The 18,373-nt window shown below is 38.3% G+C and overlaps 1 protein-coding gene across 3 annotated transcripts in view; it reads left to right on the top strand.

Annotated features, from left to right (window-relative positions):
- Positions 1-18,373, top strand: part of GLRA2 (glycine receptor alpha 2) — a 188,579-nt gene that overhangs the window by 29,842 nt on the left and 140,364 nt on the right. For 2 of the 3 annotated variants that reach the window (XM_007517484.3, XM_060183025.1), the window contains one exon: positions 15,214-15,281. In XM_007517484.3, coding sequence (XP_007517546.1) covers positions 15,214-15,281 — 68 coding nt within the window. Of the gene's footprint in view, positions 1-15,213; positions 15,282-15,376; positions 15,445-18,373 lie in introns of all 3 variants that reach the window. The other variant, XM_007517486.3, reaches the window with a different exon arrangement.

Raw genomic sequence — 18,373 nt, 5'->3', positions numbered from 1 at the left:
TTTATTATAGCATAAATAGAAATATATGTAAATCGTGCTTACAAATTACTCCCAACATTAAGGTTCCATGTAGTCTCTAAGAACTTTAAAACAGGAAATGAACCCTGTCACCACAAGCTAAGTATCTTAAATCTCCCAAAACAGAAACTACTCACTTTCAGGTCTCTGTGATCCTGCAATGAATGAAAAAACAACAACAACAACAACCAGCAGTTCACTTGTATTAGAAAGAGGCTTAACCAAAATTGCCTCTCTGGGATGTTTTGGGTAGGCACATACTTTTTCTTTCATCTGACATTTTGTACAGAATGACCAAAGGATTTTTCGACAAATTGTTTTAGACTTGTCCTTAAATCTTGATTTTCTTATATCTACCCCCACAATTAGCCATCTAATTGCAGAAGATAATTAGAAGAAGGCAAAAAGTGTATTTAATAAATGATTGAAGATGTATAAAGCAGGCATGCACAAAATTTAGCAAATGTTTACAAAGAGACACCAAACTTAATTTGCTGATGAACAGACCCAACAAAAGAATCTTAAGTTTTATAATATTGCCATGCTTCCACCTGAACTGTGTTTAGATACATTAAAACCCATTTTAAGTCATAGTTCTTGAAATATATGAGATGCCCTTCTTACGAGAGACTATATAACCAAGAAAAATATTTTACTACAACATTAACATGTTTGAAGGAACAGAATAATTTGAAACTCACTTCATTATTACATAAATTGTAATCCTTCTGAAATAACTTCTATGCATCTTGCCATCTTTCTCTCTTTTCCATAACTTAGTGGTTCTCAGTTGGGGTGATTTTTTTCTCATAAGGTCATTTGGCAATGTCTAGACACTGTTTTAGTTGTTACAAGGAGGGCCACAGAGGGATGGGTGCTATTGTCATCCAGTGAGAAAACCAACATCCTACAATGGACAGGACAGACTACCCAAAGAATGCTATAGCCCAAATGCCAATAGCCCCAAGTATAAGAAACTATTTCAAATAAAGAAGCTAGCAGCAATTATTTTAAACCCATGGGGCAACAGAGTTGTCTAGACATGAAGAAAGTTAATGCACAATTACCAGAAATAAAGTTATAAAAGGTAGTTGGATCCTTCTAAAAATTGTGCAGAATACAGGAAAAACTGAGTTTATGGGAAAAGAAAAAGAGAAGTAGATGACCATCATTGCAATAAATATTAGCACAGGGAGTGTTGAGAGATCTAAGTTGTAGTCTTAGCATTTCAGCTTAGAACACATTAAAATGAGTTTGATGATGTACCTTCTTGCATAGAAATATTTTCTGAAGTCAGTGAACTTGTAAAAATGATAGTAACAGTACTACTATAAGTAAATTACAATTTATTAAGCAGTTAAACTGGGGTTTCCACACACAGTTACTCATTCTCAGTCAAGGCAAATAAACTATCCCCACGCTACAGAATTAGCAGGCCTAGAGAATTTCTATAAGATCTTTGAAATTCACAGACAGTAGCAAGCAGATCTAGTAGTAAAAACAAGAAATAACGGTTGTAGTCTTACATCACATTTATTTTACATCAGTATGACCCATAGTCTCCAGGTTTTGCCAGAACAGTTCCAGCTTATGCCTATTTTTCTGTGGGACTATTAATAGCACCTACTTTCTCTCTTGAAAGTTAAAGTCCTGTATAAGATAAGGGAACTTGTCTTATCCCTTCTTTTTAAATCATGGAGAAATGCACATCAAGCAAAGATGAAACTTGCCAGCATACTTTAACAATGACTCTTTAGTCACTACCAGGCCATCCCATCAGTTGGGGCCCTATTCGGGGAGTCCTAAGATTCCCAAACAGACATGATGGGCCTAGACCTCGAATAAATCCCTCTCTCCATTGTTACCGGTCATCTCTATCAGGAACAAGAAAACAGACCCCTTTGTGGGCCCCCATAGGACCTTGCCCTCAACTTGGATCAACAACGGTAGAGAATATTCCATCCTCCGAAGGGAGGATGGACAACATACTCTGCTACCTACACCTGAGGAAATTGGGTCCTGATATTGGGGCAGCTTGGAATGTTCCTACTCATGACCACAGAATGTGAGCTCAGATCTACAGGAATGCAGAGGTGACATAAGTTCTTAAGCTGAATATGGGCCCCAGATCACATCAATTTGATCGGGTTTACAGTCAACAATATTTATACACCTTTCCCATATTTTGGGGCTACTCTCTTCCCTGATCCAGCTTTCTGGTCCTTTTTCCAGCCATGTCATCATCTTCCCAGACAATAACTTGGATTCACCTGCATATCAGATTTCAGGCTGGGGGGAGAGAGAAAAAAAACTAGTATAGCCACAGGCCTTTTGGAATATAACTAAACTATGCCTACTAGCTATCTACACAATGGAGACACACACACACCCAACTCTTCATCTGCACTATTCCAGCCTTTAGGTTCATGATTAGTTAACAATTTGTTTGGCTTTATATGTTAACTATTTTTTCAGCCACCAGGTTCCAGATGCTAGTATGATGCCAACCAGACTTCCCTGGACAGATAACCCCACCAATGTGTCCTGGAGCTCTGATTCCCCAGATCCCTGCCCCACTAGGGAAAGAGAGAGGCAGGCTGGGAGTATGGATCGACCTGTCAACGCCCATGTTCAGCAGGGAAGCAATTACAGAAGCCAGACCTCCCACCTTTTGCACCCCACAATGACCTTGGGTCCATACTCCCAGAGGGTTAAAGAATAGGAAATCTATCAGGGGAGGGGATGGGATACGGAGTCCTGATGGTGGGAATTGTGTGCAGTTGTACCCCTCTTATCCTATGGTTTTGTCAGTGTTTCCTTTTTATAAATAAATAAAAAGAAAGAAAGGAAGGAAGGAAGGAAGGAAGGAAAGAAGGAAGGAAGGAAGGACGGAAAGAAGGAACTTGCCAGCATTCACAAAGCCCTCTGACACACCATTTGTGTGTACATTTGTCCACTCACTCATGATTGTGTGAGAGCAGCTGACAACTGGAGGTCATTACCGGGAGATAATCACAGAAACTTCCATTTGGTACTTTAATACTTAAGCTTTCTTAGATTCTAATTAATTGATTTGTCTGGTATTTTCATGACCTTTTCTTTTTTCACTTTTTCTCCCACCAACGCTGGGGCCAGGTGCCGCTACAAAGATTCCTGCATCTGGTAGCTTTCCCTCTCCCGTTTTCTTTCCTTTATTCCCATAAAGATGAAGATAAATGGGGAGGGAAGGGAGGAGAGAGAGACCAGCACCACTGACTCACCACTCATAAAGTTACCCCCACACCCGCTGGTGAGGAGTGGAGGCTTGAATGTGGGTCCTCTAGCATGGTAACCTATGCACTCTACTGAGTGTGCCACCATGTGGCCCCCATTATTTTATCAACACAGTTGTACCAAAGCAAACTGCTGAATGCCCTTATCTCATAAGGTTGCAGCAATCAGGAAATATACAGCTTCATTACTTCTATGAATATTTTGCCCTTTGCACAGACCTGGCTGCCAACCACCAAACTGAATGTGTTAGGATTGGCAAACACATTTTGGCAATGTGTTAGGCAGAAGAACAAATGGTATATAATTCATTTGCAGCAGATATTAAATAAGACTGAAACAAAGTTAGTTTGTATGACTGTTTCTCATTATAGTCATGACATAAAAACAAAAACAAACAATGCTTCTCCCTCACCTGCAGGGGGAGCTTCATGAGAGCTGGAGTAGTGCTACATCTATCTCTCCTCTATATCTCCATTTCTCTCTGTCTCTCACCCTCTATCAGAAACAAACCATTAAAAAACCTTCCTCCCTAATATGGGTGAGGGGTATAAATATTGTTGACTGTAAACCCCACCGATTTGATGTGGTCTAGGGCCCATATTCAGCTTAGGAGCCTATGTGACCTCTGCATCCCTGTAGATCTGAGCTCACATTCTGTGGTCATAAGTAGGAATTTCCAAGCTGCCCCAATATCAGGACCCATATCCCTCAGGTGTAGCATAGAGTATGTTGTCCAGCCTCCCTTCAGAGGATGGAATAGTCTCTACCGTTGTTGATCCAAGTTGAGGGCAAGGTCCTATGGGGGCCCACAAAGGGGTCTGTTTTCTTGTTCCTGATAGAGATGACCGGTAACAATGGAGAGAGGGATTTATTCGAGGTCTAGGCCCATCATGTCTGTTTGGGAATCTCAGGACTCCCCGAATAGGGCCCCAGCTGATGGGGTGGCCTGATAGTGACTAAGGAGTCATCATTAAAGTGTGCCAGTCTCTTGCCCTTATTCAGCTTTTGCAGTCCTTCCTTTGCTAAGGTTACAGGTGGTGGGAATTGTGTGGAGTTGTACCCCTCTTATCTTGTGGTTTTGTTAATGTGTCCTTTTTTAAATAAATAAATACATACATACATACATAAAAATAAATAAATAAATAAAAACCTTCCTCCATTCTTTCAGGTTAAATGCCTCAAATCACACCTCACAGAGTGACCCCATGAAAAGTTGTCAGCTCCCCTTGCAATCCTCCCATCCCCCCAGGCTCTCTCATGGGAATGAAAGCACCACACAACACTGGAAGCCATTATAAGAAATAGCATTTCCTCGTTTTCAAATAGCAAGGCTCTGACCCTTAGCTATACATCTTCCCACTTCCTCTGTCTGCTTTATTTTCCCCTTTTAGCTCTTGGGCTATTGGCAAGACTCTTTCTACTAGACAAAAATCTTATTCCAAAGGAAATTTAATTTCTGTATAAATCAAACACATACATTTATTATTCCATTCCCATCCAGGGGCCCCACAGTAAAGCAATTGTGGTACTTGAGGACATATTAAATTATTTACAAGGAATAAAATGAAAAATGAAAATGCCATTCATGTCAATTTGTGACAAGAGAGAAAAAATAATATTTCATCTTGAAACTCAAAGATTGCCTTCTGCTCTCAAGTCTTTCACCTTACAGTAGTGTTGGAAAGAATATAACTGAGGCAGAACTAGCAAATATGACTCTGCTTTCTTGATGATTAGGTTTTATCTTTATTGTGTCCCTCATTTAATTTTTTAAATGATATTGCTACAAAACTGATATATAATACTGCATAGATTTAAAGTATAAAACATTAATTTACACACTTAGAAATTGCAAGATGATGGATCATTGTAGCATTAATATTACAAAATAACTACCATCATTAACACCCCACAAAGTTATATAATTACGATTTCTCTGTGTGTGTGTGTGTGTGTGTGTGTGTATGTGTGTGTGTGTGTGTGTGTGTGTGTGTGTTGAGAACATTTGACATTTACTCACTTAGCTGCTTAAAAGTATATGGTATAGTACTGCCAACTATATTCACAATGCCATTTATGATATTCCCAGAATGTAGTTATCTTTTATCTGGAAGCTTGTACTCTAACTTCTCCCCATTCCCCCAACTTCAGGTCCTGGCAACCACCACTCAAGTTCTCTGTCTCTAGGACTGAACTTCTTTAGATTTCACAAGTTTTATCACAAAGTATTCTTCAGATGATATTTGTAAGTTTAGAATATTTTTGTTCAATACAAATATAGTAACTATAGAGAACATATATGTTTTTCATTATTGGGGGACTGACGGTTTATAGTCAACTGTAAAATACAGTAGTGTGTACATGTGTTTATATTTCTCAGTTTCCCACATAACAATCCAACCCCGTCTAGGTACTCCTCTGGCATCATGTTCCAGGACCTGAGCTCTGCCCCACACCACATAGTGTTTTACTTTGGTGCAATACACCAAACTCAAGTCAAAGTTCTGCTTTGTGTTTTCCCTTTAGTTCTTATTTTTCCAATTCTGTCTATCAGTGACATCGTCCCATATTCATCTTTTTCTTTCTGACTTATCTCACTTAACATGATTTCTTCAAGCTCCATCCAATATGAGGTGAAGAAGGTGAATTCACCATTTTTAACAGCTGAGTAGTACCCCATTGTGTATATAGACCACAACCTAGCCACTCACCTGTTGTTGGACACCTTGGTTACTCCCAGCTACTGGGGTATTCCAAATTGTGCTGCTATGAACATAGGTATACACAAATATGTCTGGATGGGTGTGTTTGGCTCCTTAGGATATATCCCCAGGAGAGGAATTGCAGGGTCATAGGGTAAGTCCACTTCTAGCCTACTGAGAGTTCTCCAGACTGCTCTCCACAGGGGTTGGACCACTTTACAATCCCACCAGCAGTGTAGGAGGGATCCTTTGTCCCCACAATAATTAATGACTTGGAGCATTTTTTTTTTTCATATGTTTGTTGGCCTTTTCTATCTCTTCTTTGGTGAGTATTCTGTTCATATCCTCTCTCCATTTTTTGATGGGGTCAAACAAATATAATTTTCATTTTGATGGTATGGTGGAAGTTATAAAAGTGGCTCCAGGTTTTAAGTAGACAAAACACTGAATTTGTTTTATCATCGATTCATTTATTATACTTTTTATTTGGAGGATAATGATGTATAAATCAGTTGTCACATGAGTACAATCTCTCTCTCTTTTTTTGCTTCTAGGGTTATCACTGGGAGTTAGTACCTGCACTACAAACCCATTGTTCCTGGAGGCTATTTTTTTCCTTTTGATGTCCTTGTTGTATATTATTGTTGTTATTATTGCTGTCATTGTTGTTGGCTAGGAGAGAGAGAAATCAAGAGAGGAGGGAAAAACAGAGAGGGAGAGGGAAAGATAGACACCTACAGACCTGCTTCACTGCCTGTGAAGCAGCCCCCTATAGGTGGGGACCAGGGGTTCGAAACGGGATCCTTATGCTGGTCCTTGTGCTTCATGCCAGGCGTGCTTAACCCGCTGTGCTACCGCCCCAAGTATAATCTCTTATCTCGCTGTGATTGTCAGTACACCACTCCCACCAATAATTTAAGTCCTCTATTCTAAAAATGGGTCCCCAGTGTCCTCTCGACATCCTCCCACCTTCCACACAAGGATACACACACACACACACTCTCACACACACACACACACACACACACACACACACACACTTACTCCTTGGCTTTGTTGTGACAGATCACAGCTAGTCCATGTTTCACCCTGTGTTTTTCCTTTCCTTGTGAGATCAGCCAATATTCAACTATCAATTCACTTGCATGAGTAATGCCTGAGTCACATTACATATGACTGAGTCAAATGTATATTAAGTTTTTGGTGTCCCATTTTATTTCATACTGCCTCCAAGCTTTTGTGTCAACATAGTGGTATGACTCAACCTTGATGGGCTACTTCAACACAGCTAAAGATTTATTGTCCATCCAACATTTCTGGATAGTTTTCATCTCACAAAACACATATTAATGTCAATGAAGATAGTCCTACAGTCCCTATGTTCTGCTATGTCCATGGCCATCCTGAGATGGAAAGATCTCTAGAAAAATTTCTCTAGAACAATTTCTATTGTTCACCAGCCCCCTCTAATAGTTCAGAGCAGGTCTTGGCAAACTTGACCCACGGGCCAGATCTGCTTTATTTATTTATTTATTTATTTATTTATTTATTGCCTCCAGGGTTATCACTGGGGCTCAGTGCCAGCACTAAGCATCCATGGCTCCTAGAGGAAAGTTTTTCCTTTTTTTTTTAATTGGATAAGAAACAGAGAAATTGAAAGGGGAGAGGAAGTGAGCGAGGGAGAGAGAAAGATAGACACTTGCAGACCTACTTCACCATGTGTGAAGTGTCCCCCCTGCAGGTGGGGAGCCGGGGGCTCAAGCCAGGATCCTTGCACAGGTCCTTGTGCTTTGTACTATGTGCGCTCAATCAGGTGTGCCACAGCCCAGCCCCCCCACCATCTGTTTTATGAATAAAGTTTTATTGGAACACAATCACACCTTTTTTGCATATCATCTATGCCTACTTCTACTACAAAAACAGAACTTTATACTTGAGACAGAAACTGTGCAGTCCATAAAACCTTAAATATTTACCACCTGGTCCTTTACAAAAAAGTGTTGACAAACATCATCTAGGGCACTGCTTTACGAGAACCCAATTATGAACTGTAATATTGTCAAATTGGGGGTTGGGCAGTGGTGCAACTGGTTAGGTGCACATAGTACCAAGCAGTAACAAGCACAAGGACCCACACAAGAATCTGGGTTTGAGCCCCCAGATCCTCACCTGCAAGGGGGATGTTTCACAAGCTTGGAAGTGTGTCTTAAGGCGTCTATCTCTCTTCCTCTCTATCGACCCCTCCCCTCTTAATTTTTCTCTGTCCTATTCAATAAAATGGAAAAATGGCCACCAGGAGCAGTGAATTTATAATGTTAGCACTGTGCACCTTGCAGGCATAAATAAATAAATACTTTAAAATTAAAAAGGAATATTCTCAAATTCAATCAAAAGCAGAGGTTTTGTCTTGCATCCCTGGGCTGCAGCCCTAGAATATAGGATCATTACATAAACTTAGTCATAGAGAATATATGAGGCAGATTAAGTTGATTGATTATTTTTCCCCTTATCACCACTCCATCTCAGGCACCTAATCTGACGACGCCAATAAAACATTCCCTTCTCAACAAGAGCACAGGGCTTTACAACAGCTCCCATAATTGTGTTTATTCTTCTTTATAGTTTTATTATTATCATCTAACACTATTATTGTTGAATAATAAACGATTTAATAATGAGCTAATTGAGTTAATTATGTGGATCAGTATTTTTCAAGACTAATTTTATTCAAAATGTTTGCCATCTTTGAAATACGTTCTGTAGTCAGTGAGATGAGTGGTCTATTTTTAAAGCAAAATAAAACATTCTTCTGTGGTTGATTGATTCTGGGAAATGATGACAGATACTATGCTCTCTTTCTGGAGCACCACATCATATGTGTATTAAAGTTTTGAGGAAGAGGCTGATGTCAGCAGAAGAGCAGAATAGGAAGCTCTAAGCTCTTGGTTCCCCACAGAAATGGAAAAAAAAAAGTAGAAAGTGTCATCAGGTTGGAAACAGTCAAAAATTGATAGCAAGTAAAAGACTACTGAAGCAAAAAAAAACAAAAAAAAAAACTTCAAACACCTACGAATATTATATGGTTTCTATGAAGAAATGCTTCACTTATCATTAAAAAAATGTAAATTAAAACTACACTGAGATTCCACCTCACACCTGTGATAATGGCTTACATCAACAAATCAGGAAATGACAGGCATTGGAGAAGCTGTGGAGAAGAAGGGATTCCACTACACTGCTGGTGGGAATGCAAACTGGTACGGCCCATTTGGAAAACTATATGGAGAGTACTTAAGCAAATAAAATTTGAATTACATTATGATCAAGCAATACCACTGTTGGCATTTATCCAAAGGAAATGCAAACACTAATTTGATATGCACATCTATGTTCATAGCTGAGTTATTCACAATAACCAATGAATGGAAGCAGCCTAAATGCCTATGGACAGTTGACTGGCTAAAGAAGTTACAGGATATAAACTCCATGGAAAACTATTGTACAGTTAAAAAACGATGATATTGTGTCCTTTGGGACAAAATGGACAGAGTTGGAGGTGATTAAGCTCAGCGAAATAAGTATAGAGGTAAGAAACAACTAAGGGCTGATTTCACTCATGTGGAATCTAGAGAACATGAATGCGCAAAAACAAAGAGCAGAAGGAAACTGTTTCTAGAACTTTGTAAGAACTACAGTGGTTATCTCTGGGATGTGGTAACAGGGGGACACAGAGCTCTTGTAGTGGGTGCAATGTGGAACTATACTCCATTACCTTCCAGTCTTGTAACCCACTATTAATCACAAATAAAAAAAATGTGTGGTTTTTATTGCTCCTATCCTAACCCTTTTCAAACAGTAGTTTCGAGTTCAAATAGCCGCTGCCTGAATTCTCAGCATGAAACATTGGTCCAGGGTTCCATAAGAAAAGAGCACACCATAATCATGGTTTATTTTGTCTCTCTGTTCTAACTTTTCTATAGGCTACAAGAAGGATGTATGCAAAGCACTTGAACTGGTTTACTGGGGCTGTCATAACAAAATATCACAGACTTGATGGTGGGTGTGGTGAGTCATATATACATATAGAGGTGTGAAGTTGCACTCTCGAAATGTTACTGCATTGTAAATCATGGCATATGAAATTTTGATTTCAAAAAACACAATGAGACAGTACTTCATACCTACTAGAATGCTCATAACCAAAAAATGGAAGAGTTGGAGAAGATGTGGCAAGTTTGGAACTTCCATGCATTGTGTGAGACAGTATAAAGTCATGCAATTACTGTGTAAAAGAGTAGGATATAAAGTAGTTCCTTGAGAAACCCCAAAGAAAATTAGCAGATGGCCCCACAACTGCACTCCTACGTATTTAACTGAAACAACTCAAAGCAGCAAGTCAATCATCTCAGTTACAGTATCACAATGATCAACACGTGAAAGCAACCCAAGTATTCACCAACAGATGATCACATATCTGAAATGTGGGATATACATATTACATCATGGACAAACCTTGAAACATTATGCTTAGTGAAAGAAGCCAGGTGTGAAAGGGAAACATCATAGGGTTCCATATACATTCCGTATCTTGAATAAGCAAATTCATAGAGTAGGGTAGCAATTTAGATACAGGAATAGATGAATGAGGAAGTATTGCTAAATTATTACAAAATTTCTGTTTGAAGTGCTAGAAACCTTTTGAAAATATTGATGACGGTTGCGCAACTTTGAGGAAATCTACATTTTGCAACTTGCCTAACCTTGTCCAACAGGACTTACCAGACTTGTGTGACCTTAGAAATTTTATCAGTGGACTACAGTTAACATTTCAAGGAACACTTGGGAAAGACTGAACTAAGGGAGGCAGTGGTGCACCTGGTCAAGTGCACATATTACCAGGTTCAAGCCCCCAGTCCCCATCTACAAGGGGAGAGCTTCACGAGTAGAGAAGCAAGTCCATAGGTCTCTCTCTCTCTCCCTATTTTCCCCTCACCTCTTAATTTCTCTCTGTTCTATGAAACATTTTCTTTTAAAAATAATACAAATAAAAATAAAGGTTGAAACAAAGTAAGTAAAAGTGATCTTGAAAGAGAGAAAATGGTCTATAGGGGGAAAAGTGCCCTTATTAAAGTGCAGGCTGCTTCAGCAGTATTCAAATGGGGCCCTAGGCTCTGTACCTTCAACAAATTCCAAGGTGACAGTGATATAGTTGGTTCTCAGACCACAGTTTGAATAGCAAGAGTATAATATTTGGATTCATTCTCTCTTACAGTTACTTTGATCAGCTGAGTCAAAAGCAGAAATGTTAGTGGGTAATATTCCTCTCAAGTAACATAATTGCAAATTTCCATGAATTACTAAAACTAATAATTCATCCCAAAGGAGATAATCTGAAAGAGTGATAGACAGCAAAAGAGAATGACTACAGCATGGGACTTGCCAGACTCTGTGCTGGGGGGTCAAAGAAGGAGGTCATTCTTTCAAGCACGATTAGCATGATGCCAACCAAACTTCCCTGGACAGATAACCCCACCGATGTGTCCTAGAGCTCTGATTCCCCAGAACCCCATCCCACCAGGGAAAGAGAGAAGCAGGAATTGGAGTATGAATCGACCTGTCGACGTCCATGTTCAGCAGGGAAGCAATTCCAGAAGCCAGACCTTCCACCTTCTGTACCCCACAATGACCTTTGGTCCATACTCCCAGAGGGTTAAAAAATAGGAAAGCTATCAAGGGATGGGATGGGATACGAAGTTCTGGTGGTGGGAACTGTGTGGAGTTGTACCCCTCTTATCCTATGGTTTTGTCAGTGTTTCCTTTTTATAAATAAAATAAAGTATTCCACCTCTATTTTCACTTCCATTTATATTTTGTGTACTTCAATTCATACAAAAAGACAAAAAATAGGACAGAGAAGGAGAGAGAATAGAAGGAAAGAAAGAAGGAGAGGACAACTAAGTGAGCGAGTAAATGCCTACAAAATTCTTTCTCCAAGTAAAAATTCTAATCTGCTTAACTTTCATTATTTTGCAAAAAAAAAAAATTAAAAAGCAATTAGATGTCTTTAAATAATGTTGACTGTTCTCTTATACAGTTTATAAAGCACATTAATTTACTGGGGAGGGTCACATCTAAAATTGTGTCATTATTTAAAACACCTGAAAACAGATTATTGGGCTAAAATATAGAGGAAAAGTTGTGCTGAAGGACATTAGGATAACATTTTTTTCTAACTTTCCAACTTATATATTTTTTCCAAATCACTTTATTGGGAGTTGAAGGTTTAAAAAAAGTCTGTCAAGAACTCACAGATAGAGATCCAAATTTAGGTAACTTCATCACTGAGATAATTCTATTGGTCTCAAATTATTTTGCCCCTGTAGTTTAGAAAACTGTACCTGAAATTGAGCAATTTCTGCATCTTATAAACTCCATGACCCTAAAAAAATTAATTAACCTCCTTTTCCTCAGATTTTTTTTGCTCAGTTTCCTCATCTATAAGTCAAAGGACACATAGCACCTCATTACTGAATAATGAGATAAGACACTGGCACACAGTCAGATTTTAGTGTGTTTCAGTTTTTTTTCCTTTCTAAAATTCTATGTTCAAGTGTAGCTGAGTTTTGAGACAATGGTCAAGATAGAAGAGACCAGACATAAAGGATCAAATTATTCAAGAGACATACAAATCAATGGATATCACTACAGTTAGCAGATCAGGAGGGGGGAGGATATTGCATAATGAATGCAGTGCAGCAAAGTGATTGAAAGTTCAGGTAACTGTGGTCTGGGGAGATAGCATAACGATAAAGCAAAAAGCCTTCCATGCCTGAGGCTCTGATGTCACTGGTTCTATCCCTAACATCACCAAGATAAATTGGAGCTGAGCAATACATTGGTTAAATTAAAATTTAAAAAGCTAAGGAAAGTTTAGGTTATTGTAATCAAAATGATGAGATGTTGAATTTCAGCTTTTCTAAGTACTGTGACGTGACTTCAACCAAGTTATTTAACCTGTCTACCCCTACTTCCCAGTTTCCTCATGTGAAAAAAAAATTACTCCAGTTGTAAAAAAAAAAAAAAGAAAGAAATTCCTCCTCTCGAAGACTAATTTTAATGTGTTACATATATATGATTGTTCACATTTCTGCTGCTAAGATGATATTTCACTTTTCTCCTGTTTCTTTCCCCCCATAATTTATTTTCTATCTTGCATACAGGAGTTTATGAGAGTTTTCCATCTGAATAGGACTATTTAAAAGAAAAGATTTCACTGTGTGTGGGGGAGCAAACGTACACAACTTCTCATGGCTTGTCTCAATCTTGCTTAATTTCTTGTTAGCATAAAAATATATTCTAGAAGTTTACGTCCACTAGGGAAACAGCGTGGTGATAGCGTATAGGAGAGTGAGTGAGAGGGACAAGTTCAGCCCCTGGCACCATCAACAGTCAGAGCTGAGTGTTACTCTCATAAAAACAAGAACAAACAAATAAACAAACAGGAATTTTATGTTCAAGGAAAATAACCTCATTTTGTTTGGGTATTAATAACTTAAACAGAAAAACAGAATCATGCAGAGAAGGACGTGATCATGGAGAAATCACCTCTGTGGATATTAGGAGAAGAGGAACTGGGACAAAGTGAAGGCTTGGAGTATCTGTAAACAGTAGACTAAAAACTGTTTTTGGCAATTTGGTGGTGCCTGTGATTCCATGCAGGTAAAGCTTTTTTTAATAGACACTCTTATCCATTAAAAATAGAAGAGTTAGTTAAGGTGAAAATTAGCTTAAACCCATCTATTTTACCAAAACTCTGCTCTTTCTCTTACCAATAAATCTTTGCCTAGGTATTTACATGAACTGTTAAGCTCAAATGTCCTTTCTTCATTTTGAATATACCCAATGTGCACTTGAGAAATTTAAAAACATGCGGAGTATGTCATTTTATGACCAGCATTTGAGAGAGGCCTCAAGCCAAGCTCCTCCTCATTCAGATCCTACTGGCTTGTTGGGTACAGAGCCAACTGGGACATAGCTTGCACCAGACTGCTGAACCTTTATCAAGAGAAGAGAGACAAAATTTCCATAAGGCAAAGCAATGAGTGAACTGACAGTTCATGGCAGCATGCTCTTATCTCAGAAAGCTATAGGGAGCAGCTACAGGAAGGCAGTAAGTATAGTCCCCAGCAGAACATGAAACCAAAAATCATCAGTGATTTATCTATCACTGAAGGCCAAAGAATTTGTAGCCATACTCCTCTGAACACACCTAATCTAGGAAGCTAAGCAAAGCTGGGTCTGGTTAATACTTAGAGACAAGACAAATACAAAGAGGAAGTGTCTCTGGGTCTCTAGAGAAAAATGCAGGTTTTTATCTTTGTTCAAAGCACATGTCAGATTAATAATCTTTGCTTCACACCACATTCACTGGGGCAAAATACTAACATGAAGTTATAGTCCTATACCTAATTCTTAAACATGTTAACTTTTTTTTTAATTTCTTTATTGGGGAATTAATGTTTTACATTCAACAGTAAATACGATAGTTTGCATATGCATAACATTTCCCAGCTTTCCATATAACAATACAACTCTTACTAGGCCCTCTGTCATCCTTTTTGGATCTGTATTCTCCCCCGTCCCCCACCCCCACCCCAAAATCTTTTACTTTGGTGCAATACACCAACTCCAGTTCAGGTTCTACTTGTGTTTTCTCTTCTACATGTTAACTTTTTAAGTTTCCTCTTTGTCATTTTTCATAGGAAGTCAGAGGATAGAAAGAAGGATAAGTGTAAATTCAGAGGTATCAACTGAATCAAAGCAAACTTAGTGATTTAAAGGGTGTCACGCAAAAGAAGATGAATTTTCCTAACCCATTCACAATTCAGAATGCACTTTCCTTTGACCCCAAGACCCAGTTTATTTCATCACCACAGGAACTCATGGTGACATCTAAAATGTTGATAAGTCTAGGGTTAAAGAAAGGCACCCACCCAATAGACTATTTTGATAACTATTGACAGTGAATTAAATTTAACAGTCTTCAGCTTATATTTTCCAAATATAAAAATATTATATGAACCTCTGGTCTCTCTCTCTCTCTCTCTGTTTTTGCAATCTCACCATCATTTTAATCTTGTTTATATCTCTAGTCACAAATGTTGACGGAGCTGTCTTTTTGCTTCAACGCCTATTGCAACATTCTTATTGCATTCTACAGGTCCGCCAGTAAACGTTACTTGCAATATTTTTATCAACAGTTTTGGATCAGTCACAGAAACCACCATGGTAAGTGCTACTATGCCACTGGCAAGAGAAAAACGTGACTTAACTATGCTATGAACACAACCTGTCAATTTTTCTATTTATTGTTCAACTTGCAGGGCCTCCTGTAAATGTTACCTGCAACATATTTATCAACAGCTTTGGGTCAGTAGCAGAAACTACAATGGTGAGTGGGACTGAGCATTGAAGCCATCGTGTAAAGAATGGGATAAGGGATTGAAGAGCACTGGTACATATTTTAGGGACATTTACTGATTGCTAATTCCAAAGTTCACTCCCCTCTAAAAAGCAATTATTTATACTCCTTCATGTTAGAGAGCCATTAGTCAAGTGTTCATTACTTAAAATTCTGCATTCATCATGCCAGGGAAATTTGGGAAATACCTGATATTTGGTTAGTTCTAGGTAGAATCATCATTAATAAGCATGGTGTATGTCTTTAATAGCTCAAAATTTGCACCTCCAATCTTTCAAAAATCACTATTTCAAAGTCTGGTATATATTTTGTAGCCATTTTTTTTCACATAATGGAGATTTTTAATATAACCAAGTCCCCTGCAATGCTACAGTTAAGAAGTTAAGATCAATGTCATAGTGCTGACCTTGTAATAAACACAGGGGAGGGGAGTATGCACACACAAATTGTTTTGTTGACAACAGAACATAGTTTAGAATTTATAACAATTACTAATATAGCATATGCCTGATGTCTCCAAACAAAAGCATAAACATAAAATTAATTCAAAGATCATTGTAGTGTATACACAAACCGATTTCTTGTATGTGAAAAAGATTTCCAATACTATAAAACCCATCAAGATTATGTCATGGTCAAGGTGCTCCCTATGAGGTGGCCTGTTAGACCAGTAGCTTCAGGCCATTCAGTACTATTAATATGTGGAAAGCACACATTCCTTGGTCTCCATGTAACTGAAGGCCTAAATTCCCTGGCTGCTTTAATTTGCATGCCTATATAAAGTATACAGCCTATTATAAGAGAAAAGCTAAGAATAAAAAGAGAGTTGAATGTGACCAAGTATTATGTGGCTGACGTCTTAAAAACACTGAAGAAGTGAAATAATGAAAATAAAGCCTTTGAGAAGTTAAAAAAAAAAAAAATCAGCGCTGCCTTTTTTTAAAATTGATTTTCTCTTGTAAGCTATTAGGATCAAATTTAACAAATTATTATGCTTTTTGGTGTCCTAATGGCAAATAAAATAATTCACCTTTACCACTCGCTTTCACTGGCAAAATTCAACACATTATGACTTTCACCACCAATTTAAGTATTATTCCTACATAGCATTGTCCAGAAATGAGACTTCTGGGGCTTTGACAAGAGGAAGTGCATTAAGAATTTTATATAAATAAGATAATTTTGACAGTTACTAAGTGACTCACATGAAAAGCTGAACATGAAAAGAATAATTCAACTCTGGGCTTGGCATTCAGTTTCTGTCTCTCTCCTCCTGCTTTTATCCTGATAACAGAGAGGCATGTCTCTCAGCAGCCAAATCACTGTCACCACCTTTACACGATGGCATTCAATGACAATATTTGCACGACCTAATGCTGATTGCATTAATTAGACTCCTAAGTTGCTTTGATTAAATCTCCTCATTGCTTTGATTAAATCTCCCCAATCAAAAATGCAAATGTGCCCCTTTTCAATGTTCATTAATGCAAGAAAAAAGCTAAAGCTAAACATTTAAGGAGATGGAAAACAGAAGCTATTGATATCCTTACTTTCCTATGTCTTTAAGCTACTGAGAGTACGTAATAAATGGGCTGCTTCCTGGCCACTTAGAAAGGTTTCCTTTGTCATTGTTCCTATAAGAACATTTGAAAATCCCATCACTGCTCAAGTGCAATATCAACAGTCTGTCTGTCTGTTCTGCTCTGCGACACAGACTGAATTGCATGGTCAGAAAGGTGATGCACACTGAGCTCCTTATATTTTATTTCTGAGCTTTGGTTTACATACAAACTTCATCTGACTTTAAAAATATATACTTATTTCCCTCAGTTATGGCTCTGGTGTGAACCTAAAAAATCATTGCTTAAACTTCATCATACTAGAGTCAACAAATAAATTCCTGTGCTTCCTACAGTAGTGAAATGTAGAATTTCTAGAAAATGCCAGAAAACAGAAGTCTGACAGTCTCTGTCATTAGTCATTCCGCCCATTGGGTATGAAAGCAGTCATAAACAATAGTAAGCAAGTGAGTATAGCTCTCGTAGACATCACTTACAAAAACTAGCTATGACCATATTTGGTCCACAGGTTCAAGGTTGCCAATCCTGGATCTAAGATACCAATACTAAAATAGATGTTATGCAGATGCTCATAAGAGCATGAGAAATGCCCAGTTGTGAATGGGTCTCATGTTCCCAGATCTGAGGATTGTCTGGGAACCTATCTGATACATATTAGTGTCATCACAGCCCAAGCTTACACTACCAAATTCTGCCATCCTTGGGCTCTACTATCCATGATATTGCCCACATTTCCACAAAATTTGACTCAGAAAATTTGGGGGGGGGGGGGCGGAGTGAAACAGGATCGGACTTGTCCTTGAATTGGGTTTCAGTGAAATCAGAAAATCAGACCCTTAGGTTTTATGCACAGTGATGTGTATATTCATTGAGGACAGGAATGAACACTATAGGCAAGGGAAGGTGGAAATAATATTTTTATTTTCTCTATGTTTTCTGGAAAGAATTTTCCCAAGAATATCTCAGCAATTTGTTTCTAAATATTTTGATTTTCCTTTCTTCCCTCACACCCCACTCTCATCCCATGGCCTGAGTAGCACTGGGGGTGTGTTCGTTCTAAAGAAGATTATCTGCTTTAAGAACTCATGACCTTTTTTGGGTACAATCTTGTCTGATGAAACCCCACTAGATTATTGTCAGTGATGCCTATTCACAAAGTACAGACTCAATTGTCTCTTACTCTTTTGGTATGTTAGTGCTCATAGGACGACATATTTACATTATTCGAAGGAACTTCTAATGGATCATAATGATGGATCATAATAAATTATTTCAAAATACATACTTCTGTTCACTAAGAGACATGTGGGTCTGATAAT

The sequence above is a fragment of the Erinaceus europaeus genome, chromosome X (genome assembly GCF_950295315.1).
Source record: "Erinaceus europaeus chromosome X, mEriEur2.1, whole genome shotgun sequence".
In the NCBI taxonomy this organism is placed as follows: domain Eukaryota; kingdom Metazoa; phylum Chordata; class Mammalia; order Eulipotyphla; family Erinaceidae; genus Erinaceus; species Erinaceus europaeus.
This window is presented reverse-complemented; position numbering and strand designations above follow the sequence as displayed.